Consider the following 20,751-nt stretch of genomic DNA (forward strand, 5'->3'; position numbering starts at 1 on the left):
CCATTTTACACAGAGTAAACCTGAAGCCCAGGCTTGGGGTGGGGAACAGAGTGAGGTTGGACAGAAGGTGGGTGGTGCACAAGAGCAAAATACAGGTCTCTGGATGTCCAGGGCCAGGCCTTCTACAATGCCCCTCTCCTCCCAACTATGGGAGCGGCCACGTTGGTAGCCCCACGGCACATCATCACTCCTCTTCCCAGCCCATTTTGTGGGGCAGAGGACAGGAGGACAAGGGGGTGACCCCACCAAACAGTCTGACTCTTCCCACTTCTCCCACAGGCACGTTTTGGATTCTCAGAGTATAATTGCTCAAGCGGCACCTCATGACGAGGAACAAAGGTGACTATTGTCTGATAGAGCCGTAGGTGTCTGGAAGAATGGCCCCCTACCCCTTCCTTGTCCCCTCCCCAATGCAGAGGCCACAACTACCAGCTTAGCCTTTCCTGTCTGGGCCCTGAGACCAGAGCAGATCCAGCTCAGGGTCATTCCAGGAAGACCCAGTGCAGCAGTGTGGCAGGTGCTGAGCTGTCTCTGACCTTGGACCTCATTCCGAATCACTGGGCTCTTGTCTTGTTCCTAGGACCCACCAGTATCTGAAGCCTGACATCCTTGCCCCAGGTCTGGGCTCCCACTCCAGGATTCTAGTTTCCTCAAAGCAGCAGCCTTGCCATACCACCTGGCCCTGGCTCTGATGTCCCTCCTGAATCTAGCCCAACAGCAGGGGAATGGGCAGAGAGCTTTGAGCCAACGCAAGCTGTCCTTAGCTAGAGAGGGGCCCAGCATGGGCAGTGGGGAAACCGGGAGGCTCAGAGTCAGGGGTACATGGGTTACACACCAGCTCTGCCTTTCAGCACTGGGCCAGCGCAAGCATGTCACTTAACCTCTCTGAACCACACCTAAAGCAGAGGGGTAATTAATTGTAATAATAGTGATGATGATGATGATGATAGCTATAGCTACCCTTTATTGAGCTCCAGTGGGTTGCTGTGAGCACTTTACCCCTTACCTTCTTAAGTCATAATTGTGCTAATATTGCTGAGCGCTTACTGTGTGCCAGGTACCATTTAAAGTGGTCCTCACATTTGTTTACTTCATTTAATCCTAGCATGACCCTCAGAGCTAAGAACTTAATCTCATTTACTCATTTACTCATAACAATCCAGCAAGGTAGGACTGCTTACAACCCCAGGTCCAGGTTACAAAGCACAATGTAATGATCTTTCACCAAGGCTGCTTCTGAGTATAAATGAGATCTTTCCCATGAATCTGATTGGCCCGTAGTTGGCAGTGAATGAACAATGCTGTTGGTATCTTGACCACCACCACAACTGCAGCCTACTGCCCCTGCTACCCTAAACACAGAGGCATTCTGGATCACCAGGTCACTGTGGTTTGACCTTTGTCAGTGTTCAGTGTAAATTTGGATGGAGGGCCGGGCGCGGTGGCTCACGCCTGTAATCGCAGCACTTTGGGAAGCTGAGGCGGGTGGATCACTTGAGCTCAGGAGTTCGAGACCAGCCCGGGCAACATGATGAAACCCGGTCTCTACTAAAATACAAAAATTAGCCAGGCACGGTGGTGGACACCTGTAATCCCAGCTACTTGGGAGGCTGAGGAAGGAGAATCACTTGAACCCAGGAGGCAGAGGTTGCAGCGAGCCAAGATTGTGCCACTGCACTCCAGCCTGGGTGGCAGAGAGTCGGTCTCAAAAACAAACAAACAAACAACAACAAAAACATTGGCTGGAGGATTGACATGGGAACCAGTTGCCCACAGACGGCTCCATTGCCAACACTTCTGAGCTTCACTGTGCCACCCTGACTTGTTTTCTATGAAGTCTTGAGCTCTGAGCCTCAGTTTCTCTTTTAACTAATGGGGATATTAACTTGCTTGTCAGTGTGCTTTATAAGCTGCTTTTTAATTTAATGTGTTAAGTGTTCTCTATTTTGCCTTATTCCAGGAAGAATTTCAAGTGGCTTGCAAAGATTGATAAAATACAGCAAAAGTGTTATATGTTGGAACTAAAAGAGAAGGAATATTTAAAAACGAGGGAGGCAGAAGTAAGGCCCAGAATGCAAGTCTGTGTTTTCTGTTGGCCACAGAAGAGGCTCTAAGATCCTGATTCTCTACCCAGGCTGCACAGTAAAATCTCCCGGGCAGCTCTTAGACACCCTGAAGCCTCAGCCACGGCCCAGACCAGCGGCAGCGCCATCTCGTCAGGTGGGGCCCAGGCATCAGGGTTTCTGGTGCAGCCAAGGTTGGACACTACTGTTTTGGGTGCTATTCTTGGGGCATCTGCTCTGGGCTAACTCACACAGTTTCTTAATACGTCTATCTTTGGTGTTGATCTTTGATTTCATACGGTGGCTTTGCTAAACTGGAAATGAACAACAGGAAAATGTGTGTCTTGGAGGTGACTGCGACATCGGGACTTTAGGGCTCCTTTCTCAACACACCCGCATGTCACCCCCTGCGGTTAAGTGTGCTGACGAGAAGACACCATCTGGCAAACAGCCTTCGGCTCCTGGTGCTGCCTTCCATGCCTGGGACGGATGGCCAGGGTGTGTTGGCAGGTGGCAGAGTGTGGAATGCCTATGGAATGTCACATCAAATCCCCGAGCAGAGGGCCTTTAATGCTGTATGCCCAGGGAGGGAGTGATGAGCTCGGGGCTTGCTGGCCATGGGCTCTGCCTGGTGGCAGAAGCTGCTGGGAACCAGGCTTTAACCCTTTGTTGCGTAGCCCTAAATATGGCCCAGGCCCCTCTGAGCCTTGGGGGACAGAGGGAAATGGGGCCCGGGGGTGGAGGTTGAATAACCAGGGAATTCGCTCTGGGAATCCACGTGAATCCAAGGTAGGTGAGTTTACAGGAACATCAGCCATGTACACAGTGTTCCAGGCAGGACGCGCCTTGCTCTCTGATCATCCACAAGGCCACCTAGTGCCCCTTCAGCTTCTCCTCCAGCTGGGGCCAGACTGCCAACACCTCTGGGTTCACTTGAAGGCAGCCCAGATGAAGGTCCCAGCCCTGCCGCTATCTCAAAAATCACTTCCATATCTGACCTTGGCTTCCTTCTCTGTAAAACCAGGGCCTGAATTAGATCAATGGTCCCTGCAGCTATAGACAGGCTGTATCTGATTTGCTCAGGGAGCTTTTCAAAGAGACAGTGGGGCTCCTTCTCTCCTGGAGATTCTGATTCACCGGATCTGATATGGCATTTTAAAAATAGCCCAGAGGGACATGGATGTGCAGGCTAGAATTGGGGGGCAGTGGGCCAGGAGATTTCCAAAGTGCACCCACTTCCCGTGTGTTCACTCTGGATCTCTCTGGGGTCAGGCTCAAGGTAAACTGTATTTGCCCAACTCTGACTGATGCCCAATGATTTGTGGAACTGAAGAGAAAGGAGCCGTCTTGTCCATGCCCACTGCCTGGCTTGAGCTGCTGTCTGAACCGCTCAATCATGGAATGCACTCTCCCTAAGTAAGAGTGGGTGAGCATAGGACGCCTGAGCACACACTGGGTGCAGGCGCTCTGCTAGGTGCTTTTTTCCATTATATATCCGTGCGTATCCATTTTACTGGTCCTCCGACAACCCCATGAGGCAGGTGTAACCATTTCCCATTTTATAAATGAGGAAAATGAGGCTCAGCAAGGTTAAGCAACTTTCCCAATGGCCTCAGCAGGGATTCACACCCAGATCTGTCAGCCTTGTGGACAGCTGTGCTGTCCAGAAAAGGCTGGGTCTCCTCTGTGTATGTACTGGGGGGTGTGGGGAGTGGGGAGGGCATCTTTGGGTGGTCTTGGTGCAGGCAACCTGCACAGAAGGGGCTGGAGCTTTAAGGGGCGGCTCTGAAGCCTTGAGTCTTCATTTCAGTCTTTGGAATGTCACTTTGACCCCATTTCCCTCTGCCTCAGTGAAGACAACAAACATGCCCCAATACACGCAGTCTGTGCTTCTCACTCTCCTGCCTGTCTGGAAGACTCGGGTGTGTTTCCCCAAGTGTCATCAGGGTACATGAGATGGGATTTTAAATGAAATGTTTTTAAAATTGATTGTAAATGGATAACATACTAGTGTGATAAATGTTTCCTCTTCAAAATAAATTCATTGTAAGTAAAAACATTATTTAAAGGAAAAAATACTAAACGATGAGAGTATAGATATTTAAAATCAGGAAGAAAATCTGTGAATGGACAGTTTGGGAAGCACTGTCCAGCAAAAAGGGTCAGATGCTGGGGTTTAAGTCCTAGCCCTGGGGACGGGGCTTTCAAGGGGCAAATCTCTTAACTACCAGAGTCTTCGTTTCCTGTCCTGTAAAATGAAAATCCGGGTTGACCCGCATACCCGCAGCACAGTGTGAGGCTCACATGGGAGGCAGATGAGTCACACTCTGGAAATGACCAAGCCCTGTCCATCCTTCAAGGGCAGCTGGAGCTCCACCTCTGCGGCCCAGGCTTCCCCATGTAGCAGTGCTGCTGGGAATGCTTAAAAACTGGCTCAAGCAAGGGCAGAGAAGGGGGAAAGGACTCTGGTTTGTAGCATTTGCCTATTTCCATGCTGTAAATATTCCCCCACGGCCAATTTTAAGCTATCAATGTGAGGTCAGTAAACACAGAGTTGGGAAGAGGTGTGCAGTCGGTTCCTGAGAACTGGCACGAGCTGGCTCTAGTACACCTCTGCCTCTAGCCCCGGCTCGTCTGTCTCCACAGGAGCCGTGCAGCTCTTCGGCATGCTCTTTCATGATGTCATGAATGCACATGTCTGTGCTTCTTCCCTTCCTCCAGATTGCTCCTTGGGAACTTAAGCTTCTCTCTTCTCACTCAGAGTATCTAGCACATAGTAATTGCTCAATAACTGCTAGTTCTTATCATTGGTGCTATTTGTGTTATTGTAGGTTTTCCTTGCATGCTTGCTAATTGCCTGGGAGGTTATCCTTGCATTCCTGTACTCCCAGAAATATTCATTAGCTCAGACTCATATCTGCCCCCCGGATAGAATTCCTGTAGCTGTCACCTTTGGAGCAGGTGAGTACCTGCCGCCTATGAGCTATGTGACCTTGGGCAAGTCACTCAACCTCTCTGTGTCTTAGCTTCCTCATCTAAACAACAGAGATAATAATATCCACCTCAGTGAGCTGTTAAGCAGATTAAATAAGTTTCTGATGTGAAGTACTGGTAAGCGCTGCATAAGGGTTTGCTGTTATTATTGCAGTTGCTGTTGTTACAGGCATTCACTCCATGTTGCTAACTGCTAAGGGGTTTCCCTCCTTTCCATGGGAAAGGTGATGTCCATTCTGACCTCTCCTGGGCCTCCCTAATCCTGTGGGTGGGACATTCAGGGCAGGCCCACCCCTCCAATCCCCTACTCCCAGTGTGGGCCTCGGGAGAGCTGCCTGGGTGCTGGCGGAGCCTGGGCTGACCTGTAGTTGCCCTTCTTGGAGGCGATGTGCAGCGGGAGCAAGCCGTCCTTGTTGGTCTTGTTGGCGTCGGCACCCTGTGACAGCAGAAACTCCACCACCTCCTCATGCTCATTCTTGCAGGCCTCGTAGAGGGCAGACGCGTTGTCGCTGGCCTGCGTGTTGATGTCAGCACCTGGGGAAGGAGAAGAGATCAGCAAGTGGCCAAGTGACCAGGAAGTTGCTGTCCTCAATGTAACGCCACCGCGTGCTGGGCCTGCTGTGCTAACCACGGTAATGCACGGGACCTTTAACAACGACCCTTAGGAAGGAGGAGTCTACCTGGGGCCACCCCCAGCTTCTTTCAACAACATCAAGACCCAGGGGCCTGGCCAGGCGTGGCTCATGCCTGTAATCCCAGCACTTTGGGAGGCTGAGGCAGGCGGATCACCTGAGGTCAGGAGTTCGAGACCAGCCCAGCCAACATGGTGAAACCCTGTCTTTACTAAAAATACAAAAATTAGCTGGGCATGGTGGTGGGCGCCAGTAATCCCAGCTACTCGGGAGGCTGAGGCAGGAGAATCGCTTGAACCCAGGAGGTGGAGGTTGCAGTGAGCCGAGACTGCACCATTGCACTCCAGCCTGGGCAACAAGAGTGAAATTCCGTCTGGAGAAAAAAAAAAAAGACCCAGGGGCCTGCCAGCCCGAACAGAGGCCTCTGAGAGGCTACAAGCAGCCACGATGATGCTGGTTTTTCCTGAGCACCTACTACGTGCTGAACATCGTGCTTTCCACAGGCTATATCTGAATCCACAGTGGGTGGTCACCCTGTGAGGTCAGTACTGCTCTTATCTCCAGATTACAGATGGGGACAGTGAAGCACAGAACACCTAGACCACTTGCCTCAGACCACCCATTTCATAAAGATGGAGCCAAACTTGAACCCAGATGGTCTGATGGCAGAGGCCATGGTGGATATTCTGATGGTAGAGGCCATGCTGTTAACCCTCACTCCATGTAAGAGGGCCTGGGCTCTGCCCTGAGAGAGGCCTCACAGGTCTAGGAGGGCACAGAGCCCCTAATAAAGGAAAACCCCAATAACATTATTAATTGCAATTTGCTATTAATATTGCTATTATTATTGCTAATATTACCATGCTATTAATATTGATCCTTATTGCTATCAATAACTTCCAGCTCTTATCACTAGTGCTCCTTGTGCTAGGTATTCCCTGCATGCTTGCTAATTGCTAATTCTCTGCCTTTCACTTCAAGGAATAAGAGAATTACTTTCTGTCTCCTCCCAAGAAAATACTAGGCCAGGTGCAATGGCTCACACTTGTAATCCCAGCACTTTGGGAGGCCAAGGCGGGCAGATCACTTGAGCTCAGGAATTCAAGACTAGCCTGGGTAACCTAATGAGACTCTGTTCTCTACACCTACTGAGTAGTCCCTGGCCGGGCATGGTGGCACATGCCTGTAGTTCCAGCTACTTGGAAGGCTGAGGTGCAAGGATTACTTGAGCCCAGGAGGTTGATATAGGCTGCAGTGAGCCGGGATCACACCACTGCACTCCAGCCTGGACAACAAAGTGAGACCCTGTTCCCAAAACAAAAACAAAACAAAACCCAGAAAACATTAATCCATGCTGCTAGGAGGAGGAATCAGGCCTGGTGACAATCTGCCTTCAGCTCAGTCTTCTACACCTGCTTCATCTCCTCGGGCAGGGGGTGAGGGAGAGAACTGATGTGCACACAGCTTTCTCTGCAGAAAGAGAGTACAGCAGTCCTTCCTTGTTCTGGAAGGACATGGAACTAAGATGCTCGAAGATGTCAGTGGGGCTAAAATCAAAAGCATCTGCTAACCACAGGTCATCTCTCTAAGCATGTTGCCGATCTCAGCCTTTCTGGTAATTTATTATTTTTGATGATGGTGTGACCAGTTTCTGATCCAGCGGAAACAGCACAGGCTTTGGCGACAGATGAGAATCAGCTGAGGCATCTGTTTCATGGCTCACAAGCTCTGCAGTCTCAGAAAGCCTTTAGGAGCCTCGGTTTTCTCATCTGTTGACCAGGGATAATAGTACCTACCCCTCGGGGTTACTGCAGGGAGTAAACAAAATAGTGTAAGCACATCTCTCAGCGCAGTGCCTGCCACAGGGAAGCTGCTCAGCAAATGCCAGTTGCTCAGGATGGAAGGAGCTGGGCAGAGGCCTTCGTCCTGCCTCTGGCCTGAGGGAGAGCCACTGAGCCGCCCTAACCCTCTGTTGGGCTCTCAGAGGCAGGTGCCCTGGAGAGCCTGGACCCTACCAGCAAAGCCGCCTGCTTGCACAAGAAAAATATTTGGTTTGGAAAATGGACTCAGCCCACAAAGTGAACACACCCTGACTCAGAGTGTCGGTGGGAGACCTGGACAGATGTTTGGAGTTATTGAGGTCACCCTTGCCTGCTGAGCATGCTGTCCTTCACCAGGACCCCCGGCCTGGGCTCCCAGGACCCTGCCTGTGCCCCTTTGTTCTTACGCTGGGCAGTCCAGATTTGTTCCTGGCTGCATGGAAGGGCCTGCACCTATGTTCCCCACTGCTCAGGCGCGTGCTGAGTGCATGGATGCTTACCTGGGCAGAGTCCCGTGCTGCCGACTCTCACAGGGTAGGGTGGCTGGCAGAGCACAAAGCATGTGCAGTTTGGAGTCAGATGGCAGTGGGTCAGCATCCAGGCTCGGACTGTGACCAATTAGTTAACCTCTCTGAACCTCAGTCTCTTCATCTATAAAATGGGACGAGCATACTACCTACCACATGGGGCTACGGGGAAAGCTCCATTGCCCCGATCTGTGTTCACACTTAGCAAGTCCGCAACAGATTCCTACAGTTCAGCCTCAGCGTCTGGATTACCTCTGGCTTCTCTGTTGCTAGAGAGAGGGTTACTTCCCGTGGAGAGAGAAAAGAAATCAAAGGCATTCTTGGGGAAGATCAGGATATAATGTTCTGAAACCAAAAGCAAGTCTGCCATGTCTCGTGGTCTTTTGCTACTGGGCCATCATAATGCAGGCCGTATTGTGTTATTTTCTCCCATTAAGATATTTCACAGGCAAAGAGGGCAAAGAGCTGGGTTCAAGTCCCAGCTCTGCCACTAATTTGCTGTGTGACCTTGGACAAATCACTTTCCCATCCTGGTCCTTGAGTTCATCACCCATAAAAGGGGGAGGTGATCTAAATGTTGCTTGAGGTTCCTTCTAGCCCTGAAGTGTGATGTGGTGGAAAGAGAAGCGGTTGGGGTGTCAGGAGACCAAGAGTCTAGCTAGTTCTACAATTAATTTGCTATAGGACTATAGATAAGTCACTTCCTCACTCTGTGCCTCAGACTCCTCGTTTGTAAAATGAAAATGTTGGACTAGATTATAAATGGCAAATAGGTGGTCCGTGGGCCAGACCCCCCCATATTTGTTCTAATGGCAGATGTCACTAGTGGATCCCGACGCTCTTCCCACTGAGCCTGGACACAGCCTCAGCATCTTTCTCAACACAGCACTCTAGGAGGAAACTCTCACTCCATCAGTGTGCCCACAAGATGACCCCTAACTCGCCTTCCCTTAGAGCTGACCTCTGACATCCTTCCCGTGTGCCCTTTGGGGACTGCATGACCTAGGGACCCTTAGCCACTCACCGTACTTGGCTAAGAACCTCAAGGCCTCCAACTGTCCACTCTGGGCGGCCACGAACAAGGGGGTGATGCCGTAGGCGTTCTTGGATTCCACCTTGGCTCCTCCGCTCACCAGGATCTGCATGACCTCCAGGTCATTGCGAGACACAGACTCGTGCAGAGCGGTCCAGCCGCGGTTGCAGCGGTGGTTGGTGTCTGCGTTGTGCTGCACCAGAATCTTCACGGCCTCCGCGTTCTTGCGCTCACAGGCTGTGCTCAGGGGGAAGCAGGGATGGTCAGCAGGGCCTGGCAGGAACTGGCCAGCAGAGACTGCATTCATTCGCCTGTCCAATCACTCATCCACTCATTCAGCTTTCCACTGCATGTGTATTAAGTTCCAATCCCTGCATTGAACCTGGGATAGGCGACTAAAAGTAATACTGATACTAACATTAGCAAGAATATCTGCTGATTCATATGCATAGTACTGATTCTGTGTCAGGCTCTCCGTTCTAAGCACATTTTACAGGATTAACTAATTTAATCCTCCCAAATCCCCTTAAAGGATGTAGTGATGTTATCCCCTTTCACAGATAAGGAAGGTGAGGCACAGAGAGGGTAAGTGACTTGCCCAAAGTCACACAGATACTAAGTGGCAGAACTGGAATTCAAACCCAGGTAGTCAGGCTGAAGGTCTCTGTCCCCTGGGATGTCCCAGGATGTCCCTATCATTTCCCCTTCCAGTGGTACCTGCTTCAGTCCTCCACATTACCAAGGCTGGAAGAATCTTTCTAGATGAGGAGTCAACGGTGTCATAATCCTGCTGAACTTCCCCCTGCTCCAGCAAAGGCTACTAATTTAGTTCAGGGTAAAATGCACATTGTGAGTACAGCTCCGCAAGTCTTTCTTGACCTGCTCTAACCTCCTTTATAAGCCTCATCTCTCTCTAGACCCCAAACGTGCCCTTGGCTCTGGCCCCAGAGTTCTCACCAGGAGCTGCAGGTGGTATTGGAGTCACCTGGGCACTTTTCCAAATTAACCAGCCCTGGAAGCTTCTCTGTGTCCGTGTCAGTGGGAGGAGGAGTGAGGAATGGGTCAGGGAGACTGGCAGCAGGGGGAGGAGGGCTGCCTGTGTACTGTTTCAAATAGAACCATAGGCCAAGCCTTCTACCTCTCTAAGCCTTGACTTTCTCACCTGTAAAATGGAGAGAATAAAACCTTCTTGAGCAGATGCTATGGGAGTGAGACTGTGTGTAAGGCATGAGCATGGTGCTTGGCACATAGTAGGCCAAGGCCTACTGCAAGACCAGGGCCAAGCTCTGGCTGTGGGCTGCCCAGCTTCCTGGGCACTCCCTTTGGACAGCTGAGGTTCCAGGTGATAGCCATGGCACCCTGGCAGGCACGGATTCCAGGGAAGACACTTCCATGGTGGGTCTGCAGTGGATCCAGTGACCTACTACTCAGTTCCTGCTGCCCAAGCTGTTCCAAGCACTGGATAGACACATGGGAAATCAGGGATATCTGTAATTTTTCCAAGTACAAAGGCCTGATCATTTTTGTAAGACCCCAGCTGATTGCTTCAGCATGTAGGCATGGACAGGATGCTTTAGAATGTAGTAGTTGAGGGCAGTGTGACATCCACCTCCCTGAGTTTAAACCACTGGGGTACCCCTTGCTAGCTGTGTGATCCTGGGCAACCCATTTAATGTCCTGGTGCCTTAGGTCCTCATATGTGAAAGGGGATACCAGCAGTGCCTATTTCATGTGCAGATGGACATGAGGGGTCCATAAGAGAACAGTGCCTGGCACATACTAAACACTCAATCAATGCTAGCTATTGTGATTATTTAGACTTTGACTCTGGGTACTGCTAGGGCAGCCAACAAATGTCCATGGATGATGTACTGAGTAAGCCAGGAGGCCTTGTTTTTCTTAAACAAATGTCCCAGAGGTACATGCTCTCGCATACCTTCATGCCTTTGCCTGTGCGGTTCCCGCTGCTTGGCCAGCAGGTGATTCCTCCTCTGTGGTTCAGCTCAGGCACCCCTCCTCTGGGTGCCCCTCCCCCATGCTCCCACAGTGCCTCCTGCCAAGCCCTTTACTGCTGTCTGTGTGTGGGTGCCTACAGGGCTGGGAGGGTGCACAGGTTGGACTATAGCTTTTCAGCTCCAAGCCCTCAGTGTCCCTCAGCATCCTGGCCCATGGGATGCAGTTGGAAAATGTTGGTAAAATACATGCAGGAATGAATGATTCAGTTACATAAATTGTGCATTTGAGCAGGGCCACGTTGGGGGTTATGCACTTACGGGAGCAACATTCCCTGTTGCTCACCCAGCTTCTGGATTCTTCCTCAGGAAAGCTCACTCCGGGGTGGGGACCTCACCTTTGTAGAGCGGTGTCTCTCGGGATTTGTTGGAGATGTCCGGCTCTGCCCCTGCTTGGAGCAGTGACAGGAGACAGTCCAGGTGGCCCCTGCACGTTGCCAAGTAAACGGCTGTTTCCTCCTGCAGGGTGCGCTGGTCGATGGTCCCTGGGTACGCTAGGGAGGGCCCACCGGGAAATTCATGTAGGAGGAAGATACTCAGCCCCGCAACACAGAGGCTTTCCCGATTGCCTCCCAATTTCAAGAACAATGTATGACACCCTCTGAAATTTACCAACTACAGACTGCATTCATCTGGCCCTTTCACAGGGCCATTTTAGCTTCCTGGTCGTACACGTCCAAGCTCAGATGCCACGTCCTCTGAGAAGCCTTCCCTAATGGAGCCCCTCCCTCTTCGAATACTCCTGTCCTTCCCTCGAACTCACACCAGCCATTGCTGGAAACCCACTGTTACATGCCATGGTTTCTTGGAGTGTCGGGGGCCGTATGGGGTCTGTGCTGCTTCAGGGCAGAGGTGACACCTGCCTGCAGGAGTTGCCCTTCTGAACCTGGCTCAGTAGGAGGACAGGGCTCAGAGAGGAGGCATGGCTGTCCCGCGGTCCCACAGCAGGTGGGGGATAGCCTTGGCCAGGCACAGGCACAGCTGCAGTATTTTTCACACCAAATCAGCCCCTGGGACATTCTGGAACAAGTTGGCGGTGGTTCTTCTAAAAGTCAGCCCTCCCTCATTCCTTTTCTAGGAATTAGGCTCTCCTGTCCTTGGAGGCCTGGAGAGGTGGCAGCAGGGGGTGGGGACAACTCATTTCCCTTCTCGTAACTCCATGACTAACTGACAAATGAAAGTGACAGCCTTGCCTGCCCTTCTCCCAAGATGATTGTGGGCAAAGAACATGAAGCCCCAGGAGCGGCAGCCCTTCCCCCAGTCCCTTTCCCACCTCTTGCCACCGTCAGAGCCCAGCCCTCACCTCGCTGCAGGACTTTCAGGCAGCCCACCTGGCCATAGTATGCGGCCTCGTGCAGCGGCAGCCAGCCCTCCTTGTTGGGCTCTGCAAGATTCTTCCCTTCCTTGATCATGGTCTTCAAGGCCTCTTCATCGCCATCCTTGATGGCCTTTATCAAGGGGTCCACAGGCCTGTGAGAGGAAGGAGTGGGTCAGTCCTCAAGGTCAGGCCAAGGCCAGGCCAGGGGGCCTCTCTCCCAGGAGTGCTGGCAGTGGAGTCACTCGGTCCTCGTCCCTGCTGGTTCTAGGATCAGCACTCAGCCCCCTGCAGCCCAGTGGCTGCAAGAGGACTGGGGGACCCCTCCATCTCTGTGGCTTTCCATGGCTGCTGTGAATGTTATACCAAAACCAATTCTACCAAGAGGATTCAGGCACACAATGCCAGCCTCCTAGATGGTGGCTAACCACCCACATGTGAGGCACTTGTGATAATTAAATGCTTTCCCTGAGTATAGCACTCTAGCATTTACCAGGCACGCCCATCTCGGGGGCCCCTCTTAACCCTGAGCATATCTCTGGGGTCTTCCAACTCCTCTCCTTGCCCTGTCGCTTATTCCTACTCCCAGTACATCCAGCTGCAGAAAAAAAATATATACTGGAAGGATTAATAAATTTGAAGCCTTCACAATTTAAAACTTCTGAATGTCAAAAAGATTTGAGGGCTAAAGTGAAGTCGTTCCTTGCTTGGCTTGTTAAAGTCCCTTTGTTCATTCATTGCTTCCTTCCTTCCTTCATTCATTCACTGAGCTCCCTACCTCATCCTTGGAGAGTCTGTGAGAACCACGATGGCTATGCCTCTCAGATCCACTTTTGGGGAGGCTTCTGCATCAATAATCCCATTTCCCAGATGGAGAAGGTGAGGCTGGAGGCAGGCCTCATTCCCAGGACACCCACGCCATGTTGGGCTAGGATGGGCTCTGGGGGGTCTCTGCCACCAGCCCCTGCACTCTCCCAGCCACTTCCTCCAGCGTGAGCAGCACTTCCTCCTGACTCTCAGGCTCTGTGGTTATTAATAGTGTCAGAGCACAGATGCCGGTGAAGCAACAGACTCAGCAAGGACGATGGGAAACTGACCAGATAAGTCCTACGGTCCCCATCAGCACCGTCACTGCCACCTTGACGAGTTCCACTTAGGAACAGGCAGAGCAGCCCCTGTCAGCATCAGGAAAAGCCCAGTGGGGGTATGTGCCCCCCTTTTCCTGGAGTGTCTCCAAAGGGACCCCAGCTGAAGTGGAAGGGAGGAGGGCTGGCTTTTCTCGTGGCCTTGGCGAGCAGGGCGCGGTGCAGTGTCGTGAGAACACTTTCAGGACCTGCCGCCCAGCTTGGGTCTCTCCAGCTGTGATGCAAGGACCCTGGAGCCCTCAGCCCACACATTCACAGCTTCTCCATGACCTCAGGCAAAGTCCCTGCCCTGTGGGTGGGGGAGGGTGCTGGGGGTGTCAGGCCATCAGAGTAGTAAGCTGGACGGGACCCTAGAGGTCATGTTGCCCTCTCCAGCCGTGTCCTGCAGAGAAGGGAGACTAAGAGGGGACAGCGACTCTCAGGCAGTCATGCAGGAGGTGGCAGTAGCTGAGACCAGCACTGGGTCTCCCTTTTCCAGATTGTCAACCACTCCACACACCCACCACACCAAGGAAGTGGAGGGCGGCAGGATGTGAAAAAGGCTGGGAAGGAGAAAGAAAATATTGGCCAATTGCCTCCTCCCTTCTCTACAACGTAACTGAGTGAGGAAATGCAGTTCCAGTGATAGGGTCCCTCTTTTGCTTTTGGCTGCTTCCGGGGTCACTATTCCAGGGGTACAGAGAGGGGAGGGAGGCAGAATTATTTTCTAAGGAACGCATTAGCCCTGCCCCCTGGTGCCAGGCAAACAGAACCCCTGCAGCTTAGATTATTTCTGGATTTTAGCACCTGGCACTTCACAAATAAGGGCAAATAAACAAAACAAAGGCTGTGGGTGTGGGCATTTTGGATGTACCCACAGCGATGGCATGGGGGAAAGTGAGACTGGGACAAACAGAAGGGTGCAGCCAACTCATCAAGTTCAACTCCAAGCTCTCCTGGGCCTCTGGGGTTCTAAGGCCATCTCCCCAATTTCCCTCGTGCTGGGCCCCCAGTTTCAGAGCCCCATGGGGCTCCTCCAGCACTCAGGTCCCATGCTGGGGGCATCTGAGGGGGGATCACCAGCATGCCTGGCTGGCAGTTCCTTGAGGACTGAAGTCTGTGGCCACCAAGCCCATCTCAGCAGGAGCAGCGGGGCCCCAGGGGGGCACCCCTAAAAGGAGCTTGCCTGGCAGGTGCCTCCATAGTGCCCTCTGCCCTCCTGGGGGCTGTGGGCCTGCTTCCCACCCTCCCTGCCATCCCAGTTAGGGGAGTGAACTTGGATGGTCCTGGGGCCAGACAGGAGTCACTTACGCCAGCTGGGAGATCTTGAATAAGCTGCTGCTGTATTTCTGCATGACCCCTTGGAACAAGCCCATTGGGGCCCGGGCCGGCGAACTCTCAGGAGGTGCAGTGGACCTGGAGGGTGCAGAGCAGGAGTGAAAGAGGGAAAAGTACTCTGCATAGGAGAAGCGGGTCATGGCTTCAGGCAGGAACGAGGATGGAGGGAGAGCCAGGGAGAGACTGACTGACAGACAGACACAGGGCTCTGAACCAAAGCAGATGGCTGGGTCCTCTGTGTGCTGGACACAGCTGCTGTGTCTCCGGATTATTTTTGGCCCTTGGAGGAAGCCCTGGGAGATTTAAATGACCATATAAGACAACAATGAGGTTAACCTCACCCCACCCCCCCCCGTCCCCCTCCCCAGCCAACCACGAAAGAGGCAGATAGGAAGCAAGGTGACATTCTTCACCCAGGAGGATGTGAGCCATGGTCGGCAGGTCCCAGGATGAAAGGGGCTCAGGCTCACTGCTGGCCAGGCAGATCCCTGCAGGGCTGGATGAGAGATTCATGGCAAAGCAGAGGATGGGGAGCAAAGCTGAGAAGCCAAGCTGTACCTGTGCCCCCCACGCCCACTTGCCAGCTCATTAGGGGATCTTGTCCCAGGGGTAGGAGCAGACACTATAGTAACCTCTATAGTGTTATTATAGGATGCATGAGGAAGGGCATCGGAACCAGGGCTGCAGTCCGACAGACACAGGTTCACATCCGGGCTCTGGCACTCCTTGGCTGTGTGACGTGAGACAGGTTGACCTTTTCTGTGCCTTAGTCCCCGCTCCTGCAAGGTGGCATGAAAACAGCCTGTGCTCAAGGGCCGGTGAGGCCTGAGTAAGTGAATGGTGTGAGGAGCTTAGTGGAGTGCGAGGCACAGAGGGTGTTCCACATGTACTCACTCTTCATTTTATCATCATTTTGCCTCTCTAGGCTTCAGTTTTCCCGACCCACCAGGCTCTTGTGAGGGTGGAAGAGCCGGAAGGAGGTGGGATGGCCGCTCCACAAATCTGAGTTGGCCTGGGGTTGTCGTGAGAACAGGGTATATGGCCCCTACTGACACCACCCCCAGTAGGTCAGGCCTGGCACTCTCGACACCCCAGTGGCCCGGGCCTTTCACCACACTCTTCTGGGGGGGATTGGGGAGGACTCTGCTACCAGTGACTCACACCCTGTGGGGCATGGGGTAATTATGACCCTGAGAAGCACCCACACTCTTTCTGGCCAGGCCAGAGCCTACAGATTCTGTGGGTACACCCCAGCAAGGCCAGGGCCTGGTAGAGAGGAGCAAGGGTAGCAGGAGGAGGGGAACCTGCTCACCCCTCTGCTTCACCCTCTCAGGGCTGCCTGCAGGCCTGGCTGCCTTCCTCATCCTCGCCGCTGTCATGCCCTCCCACCTTCCTTCTCCCATCCCCTGCTTCTGGCCTTCTACTGACCCGCACTGGGGTGGGCAGGACACCGCCTGCATGTGTCCTCATTTATCCACATCCATCAACCGTAGATGGGGGTGCCTTTTACAGATGAGGACATGGAGGCTGTGAGAGGGGACTTAACTGTGCAGGGTCACCTGCAGCGTGACAGCGAGTGGAGCAGAGGTTCAGACTGCCACTGTCTGCCCAGCTCCTGATGCCACCCTGGCCTCTGAAGGCCTGGCCTCTTCCTGCCTTTTCATCCTTTCTCCAGCTCTCTGACCTCCACACTGACTGTCCCTGTGACTTTGGACAAGCCCCATCCCCTCTCTGTGCCTCAGTTTCCTTATTTGCAAAATGGAGAAGTGGGACCAGGACCAGACTGGGGATGTCCACACTGTTTCTGTAGCTGTGGAGAGATTCAGAGTCCAACAGATCCCAGAGCCAGGGCCCCTCCTCAGCCCTAACAGCTGCTGGGTTCAGTGTCCTTTGCATTAGTGCCTGGTCCTGAGGAGAGACAGCCGGCAGGTGGAGGCAGCCTGGGGCCAGGCTCACCTCAGCTGTCTCCAGCCCTGTCGTCTTGATGAGGCCCTGGGCTTCCACCTCCCAGGATCCTTGGGTCACGGCCACCCTCATACTTAGTGCATATGTGGCCTCCAATTACCTGCCATTGTTAGAATGTTTTTAGCAGGATAATAAAGCACTGGGAAAAAGCCCACTGCACCCTCTAAACGAGGACCTGTCTCTGCATAGTAATGGCAGCAGCAATGGTGGCTGGGATGTTGAGGTTGATGGAGGTGGAGGGAGCTGGTAATGATGACAGTTTCTAACAACTGTGCAGGGCAAATGTTCACAAAGTCATGCCGAGCCTCTCCTCATTTCCATTCTCCTGCCACCATTGATGGAAGCAGCGGGTGTGCTGTTCCCATTTTGCAGATGAGGAAACAGACAGACTGAGTTCCATTCAACAAAGAGTTCCCAGCTCTGGCTCAGTCCCAGGCCCACTCTGGGTGGTGATGCAGCTCATTAAAATTTATCTTTTTGTGGATCCTGAGGATATTTGGAAGTCAGCAGAGAGGGAGACAAGGCCACACACAGCCACAGAGTCACAGAGGACGGGCTGAGATCGGGGCAGAAGGGCTCATTCTGGGAGCACTGAGATCCGGGTGCATCCACTGGCTTTGGGGCTGGCAACTGGGCAAGGCGACCGCTCAGAGTTACTGAGTCGTGAGTCTCAGGGCTGGCTGGGGAGCCAGGGCCCCTGGCTGGGTTTCATGCTCTCGCCAATCAAGGCTGGAGGCCCCATTTCCCCTCGGGCCCCAAGCAGGGGAATTCCCAACAGAGCAAACCTCCTGGGCTGAGTCATCACAGGCGAGAGGAGCCTGGCCTCGGCAGGATGTGGGTGTAGGTCATGCCCTGGAAGAGCCCCAGGTAGGGCCTCTGTCCTTTGTGTGTCACTGGGCAGGTTCTGGGGTGGAGAGTGTGTCACTGTCACCTGACCCTGGAATCCAGCTTGTCATGAATTCAGGCACGGTCAGCCTCAGTGAGAGCAGAGAATGGGCTGGGAGGACAGTGCTCCTAGCCTCTCGGTGAGTCAATGGATGGCTGCTCTGTCTGAGTTAGTAAGAAGCCCAGGTCAGCCCCAGGGAGGCAGTGATTGGGCTGGGCCTGGCTGAATGCGGGGGGCAGGTAGGCACCTTAATAGAGGAGGGAGCTAACAAAATCGATTCCACCCCACGCCCGCCAACATGTCACCAGTCCACCCCACACCCGCCACTGTGCCATGAGTCTACCCCACACCCACCCCATGCCACGAGTCCACCCCACGCCCGCCACTGTGCCGTGAGACACATGTGACTCATTGAGCACTTGTTATAACAGGCACATTGCACCAAGCATCTCATTTAATTCCCCAGTCCACTTGGTGAAGGAGAGGTAATTGGCTTCCTTTGCAAATGAGAGAACTGAGGCTCAAAGAGTCTTGCTTCCTCTAGTCTGCTTGATGAACTCCTATTCATCCTGCAAAGCCTACTTCCTTGACTAAGTGAATTGACCTTTTCCAGGGTCCCTCTGTAACTGAGGAAGCTGTGCTCTCCCTGCTGTGTCATCAGGCAGTTCTGGGCCTTCACCCTCATTAGACTGTGATCTTAGGGAGAGCAGGACCCAGCCCTGATTCACAACCTGGCATATCATAAGTGCACAGTAAGTGTGGGTGGCTTGATTTGAATTGTTTGAAGCTGTGCACACAACAGCCTCAGCCAGTTCCTGCTTCATGTTTTCCTCCTTTGTCTTCTCAGAAATGTATCTTAAATGAAATGCAGAAGTTTAAAGATTAGGAAGACCCAGCCTCCTGGACTCACTCTGGCTGGTCCATTCATGGAAACCTTGGGCTCTGCACTTCATGGGTTCATGGACCCCACTTCTCCATGGAACAGGAAGCTAGGTCTGTCCCTTTGGGGTCCCTTAGGGGACCAAAGCTTGGCAAATGATCCTCATTTGATCCTCATCAAATTCTGTGCCTTACATTGAGGTGAGACAGAAGCAAATTGGGAAATGGTTTTCAACAGAATTCTGTTTTCTTTGGGATACTGATCTTTCATTTCTAAGATCCAGAAGACTCAGTGGACTCCATTTTGGTCACAATATAATAATGATCAATTGCATTGCTAGAGCTTTTTATTGGTTTCAAAGGTATTTATTTGTTTAAAAACATTTATTAAGTAGCTACAATGATCCAGGCTCTAAGCTGGGCACTGGAGATAAATAAATAAATAAATAAATAAATAAATAAATAAATAAATAAACAGTATCAGCTCAGCTCTCTGTCCCCAAGGAGGTCACAGTCTAGTTGGGAACACTCTCAGGAGGGTGTCCCAGGAAGACCCAAGAAGCTTGTCTGTGAAGCAGAGGCCATGATGAGGTTGGTGCTGGAGCACTCAGACAGGGCCCGGGGAGGTCAATACGAGCTGCAAGATGTGGGAAGGCTCCAACACCCACCTCATCTTATTTGCTTTTCACAGGAATGCTGCAAGGGGAGCACAGCATGTTTTTGTTGTTGCTGTTATAAAGATGAGGCCATTGGGGCTCAGATAGGGTTAGCCACCCACCTAAGGTTGCACAGCCAGTAAGTGTAGAGGAAGAATTTGAATCTCTAGACCTACTTCTCTTTCCACTCTGCTGCCTTTCCATCTATTCCTTTATTCACCCATTCACTCATTCACAGATAGCCATGTGGTGCCTGCCACAGGTCAGACACAGCGCTTCACTGGAGGCGTAGGTTAATGGCAGAAGCAGAGAAATAAATAAGAATTGTAAGTCAAGGTCAAGGCCACAAAGGAAACAGCCATGAGAGCAAGTAAGAGGTGAAAAACCAGTTGGCCCGGGAGAGTGGTCAGGGCAGGACTGGCTGAGGAGGTGATGCTTAATCTCAGACCTGAAGATGAGAAGGAGCTGCTATGTGGATTGCCTGGGGACAAGGGTGACATCCTATTGCTAAACTTGCTGTGAATTCATTTGGACAGATAAAAGTGAACAAGGACTGTCTCGGGTCCTGCATCCACTGTAATGCGTGTCTGGGTGTGAGGGCACAAGTGCGTGTGTGCCGTGTGAATTTGGGGACCCTGGGCCTCTGTGAGTGGGAGACGGACGTAATGAGGTCAAAACCTCACCTCAAGGTAGGGGAAGGGGTAGGGGTAGGGGAAGGAAACAGAGGCCTTCACAGCATCAGCAGAGCCTGGTGAAGTGTCTGAACTTCGGAGCGGGACAGACTTTGGTTCCATGCCTGGCCCTGCTGTGGGCATGTTTTGTCGTCTGTAAAATGGGCACAGAAGCAATCCACTTTGGGTGGCTTTTGTAAACATTAAGTGAATTAATGTGTGGCAGGCACATGGGAGGTGCTCAATGTGCATTTGGCGGGAGGAGAATTTCATTAAACATTCTATCTAAGGGCTTTTTCTTCCCAGCAGGGCCCAAGCCCAGCCTCCTTCCAGAGGCGAAGGCGCAGAACCGAACCTAGGAGGTTTCAGGTCACTCCTAGAGTAACAAGATGCAGGTTGACCCTCCTCTGCTATATTGCTTGTGGGGCTGGACCTCAGATGAGGGCTGCTTGACCTGGGAGAAATGGTCTCAATTCTCCAGGAGAGCTTTTTCCGCAGGAAGCTGAATAAATGTTCATGGCCCACTGTGGGCCTCCATTTCCTTACCCTCCAGATGAAGGCAGAGTCAGGGTCTGGATGCCGAGGGCCCACTTCTTTCTAATGTATCCAAGCATCCCTGGGACTCCTGAGGGGGCTGCTATGCTGGGGAGAAGGCTGCAGACACCTGAGGGGATGTGCTGGCTTCATGCAGCAGGCCCTGTCTTCAGAGGAAGGATGCCCTATCTCTATCTGACCCCCTCCTGAGGAAGAGGAACTTGTGGCCTGTCTTCCGCTGAACCGGCCAGAACAGGAACCAGGGCCACCTTGAGCATGAGCCAAGATGAACCCAGTCCTTG

General features: G+C 52.4%; 1 protein-coding gene across 1 annotated transcript in view; it reads right to left on the reverse strand.

Annotated features, from left to right (window-relative positions):
- ASB2 (ankyrin repeat and SOCS box containing 2) overlaps positions 1–20,751 on the reverse strand; it is a 42,334-nt gene that overhangs the window by 7,754 nt on the left and 13,829 nt on the right. The window contains exons 3-7 of the mRNA XM_003832806.4: positions 14,832–14,936; positions 12,385–12,551; positions 11,420–11,575; positions 9,061–9,306; positions 5,420–5,591 (exon numbers count right to left, since the gene is read on the reverse strand). Coding sequence (XP_003832854.2) covers positions 5,420–5,591; positions 9,061–9,306; positions 11,420–11,575; positions 12,385–12,551; positions 14,832–14,936 — 846 coding nt within the window. The remainder of the gene's footprint in view (positions 1–5,419; positions 5,592–9,060; positions 9,307–11,419; positions 11,576–12,384; positions 12,552–14,831; positions 14,937–20,751) is intronic.

This window comes from Pan paniscus, chromosome 15 (genome assembly GCF_029289425.2).
Source record: "Pan paniscus chromosome 15, NHGRI_mPanPan1-v2.0_pri, whole genome shotgun sequence".
NCBI lineage: Eukaryota > Metazoa > Chordata > Mammalia > Primates > Hominidae > Pan > Pan paniscus.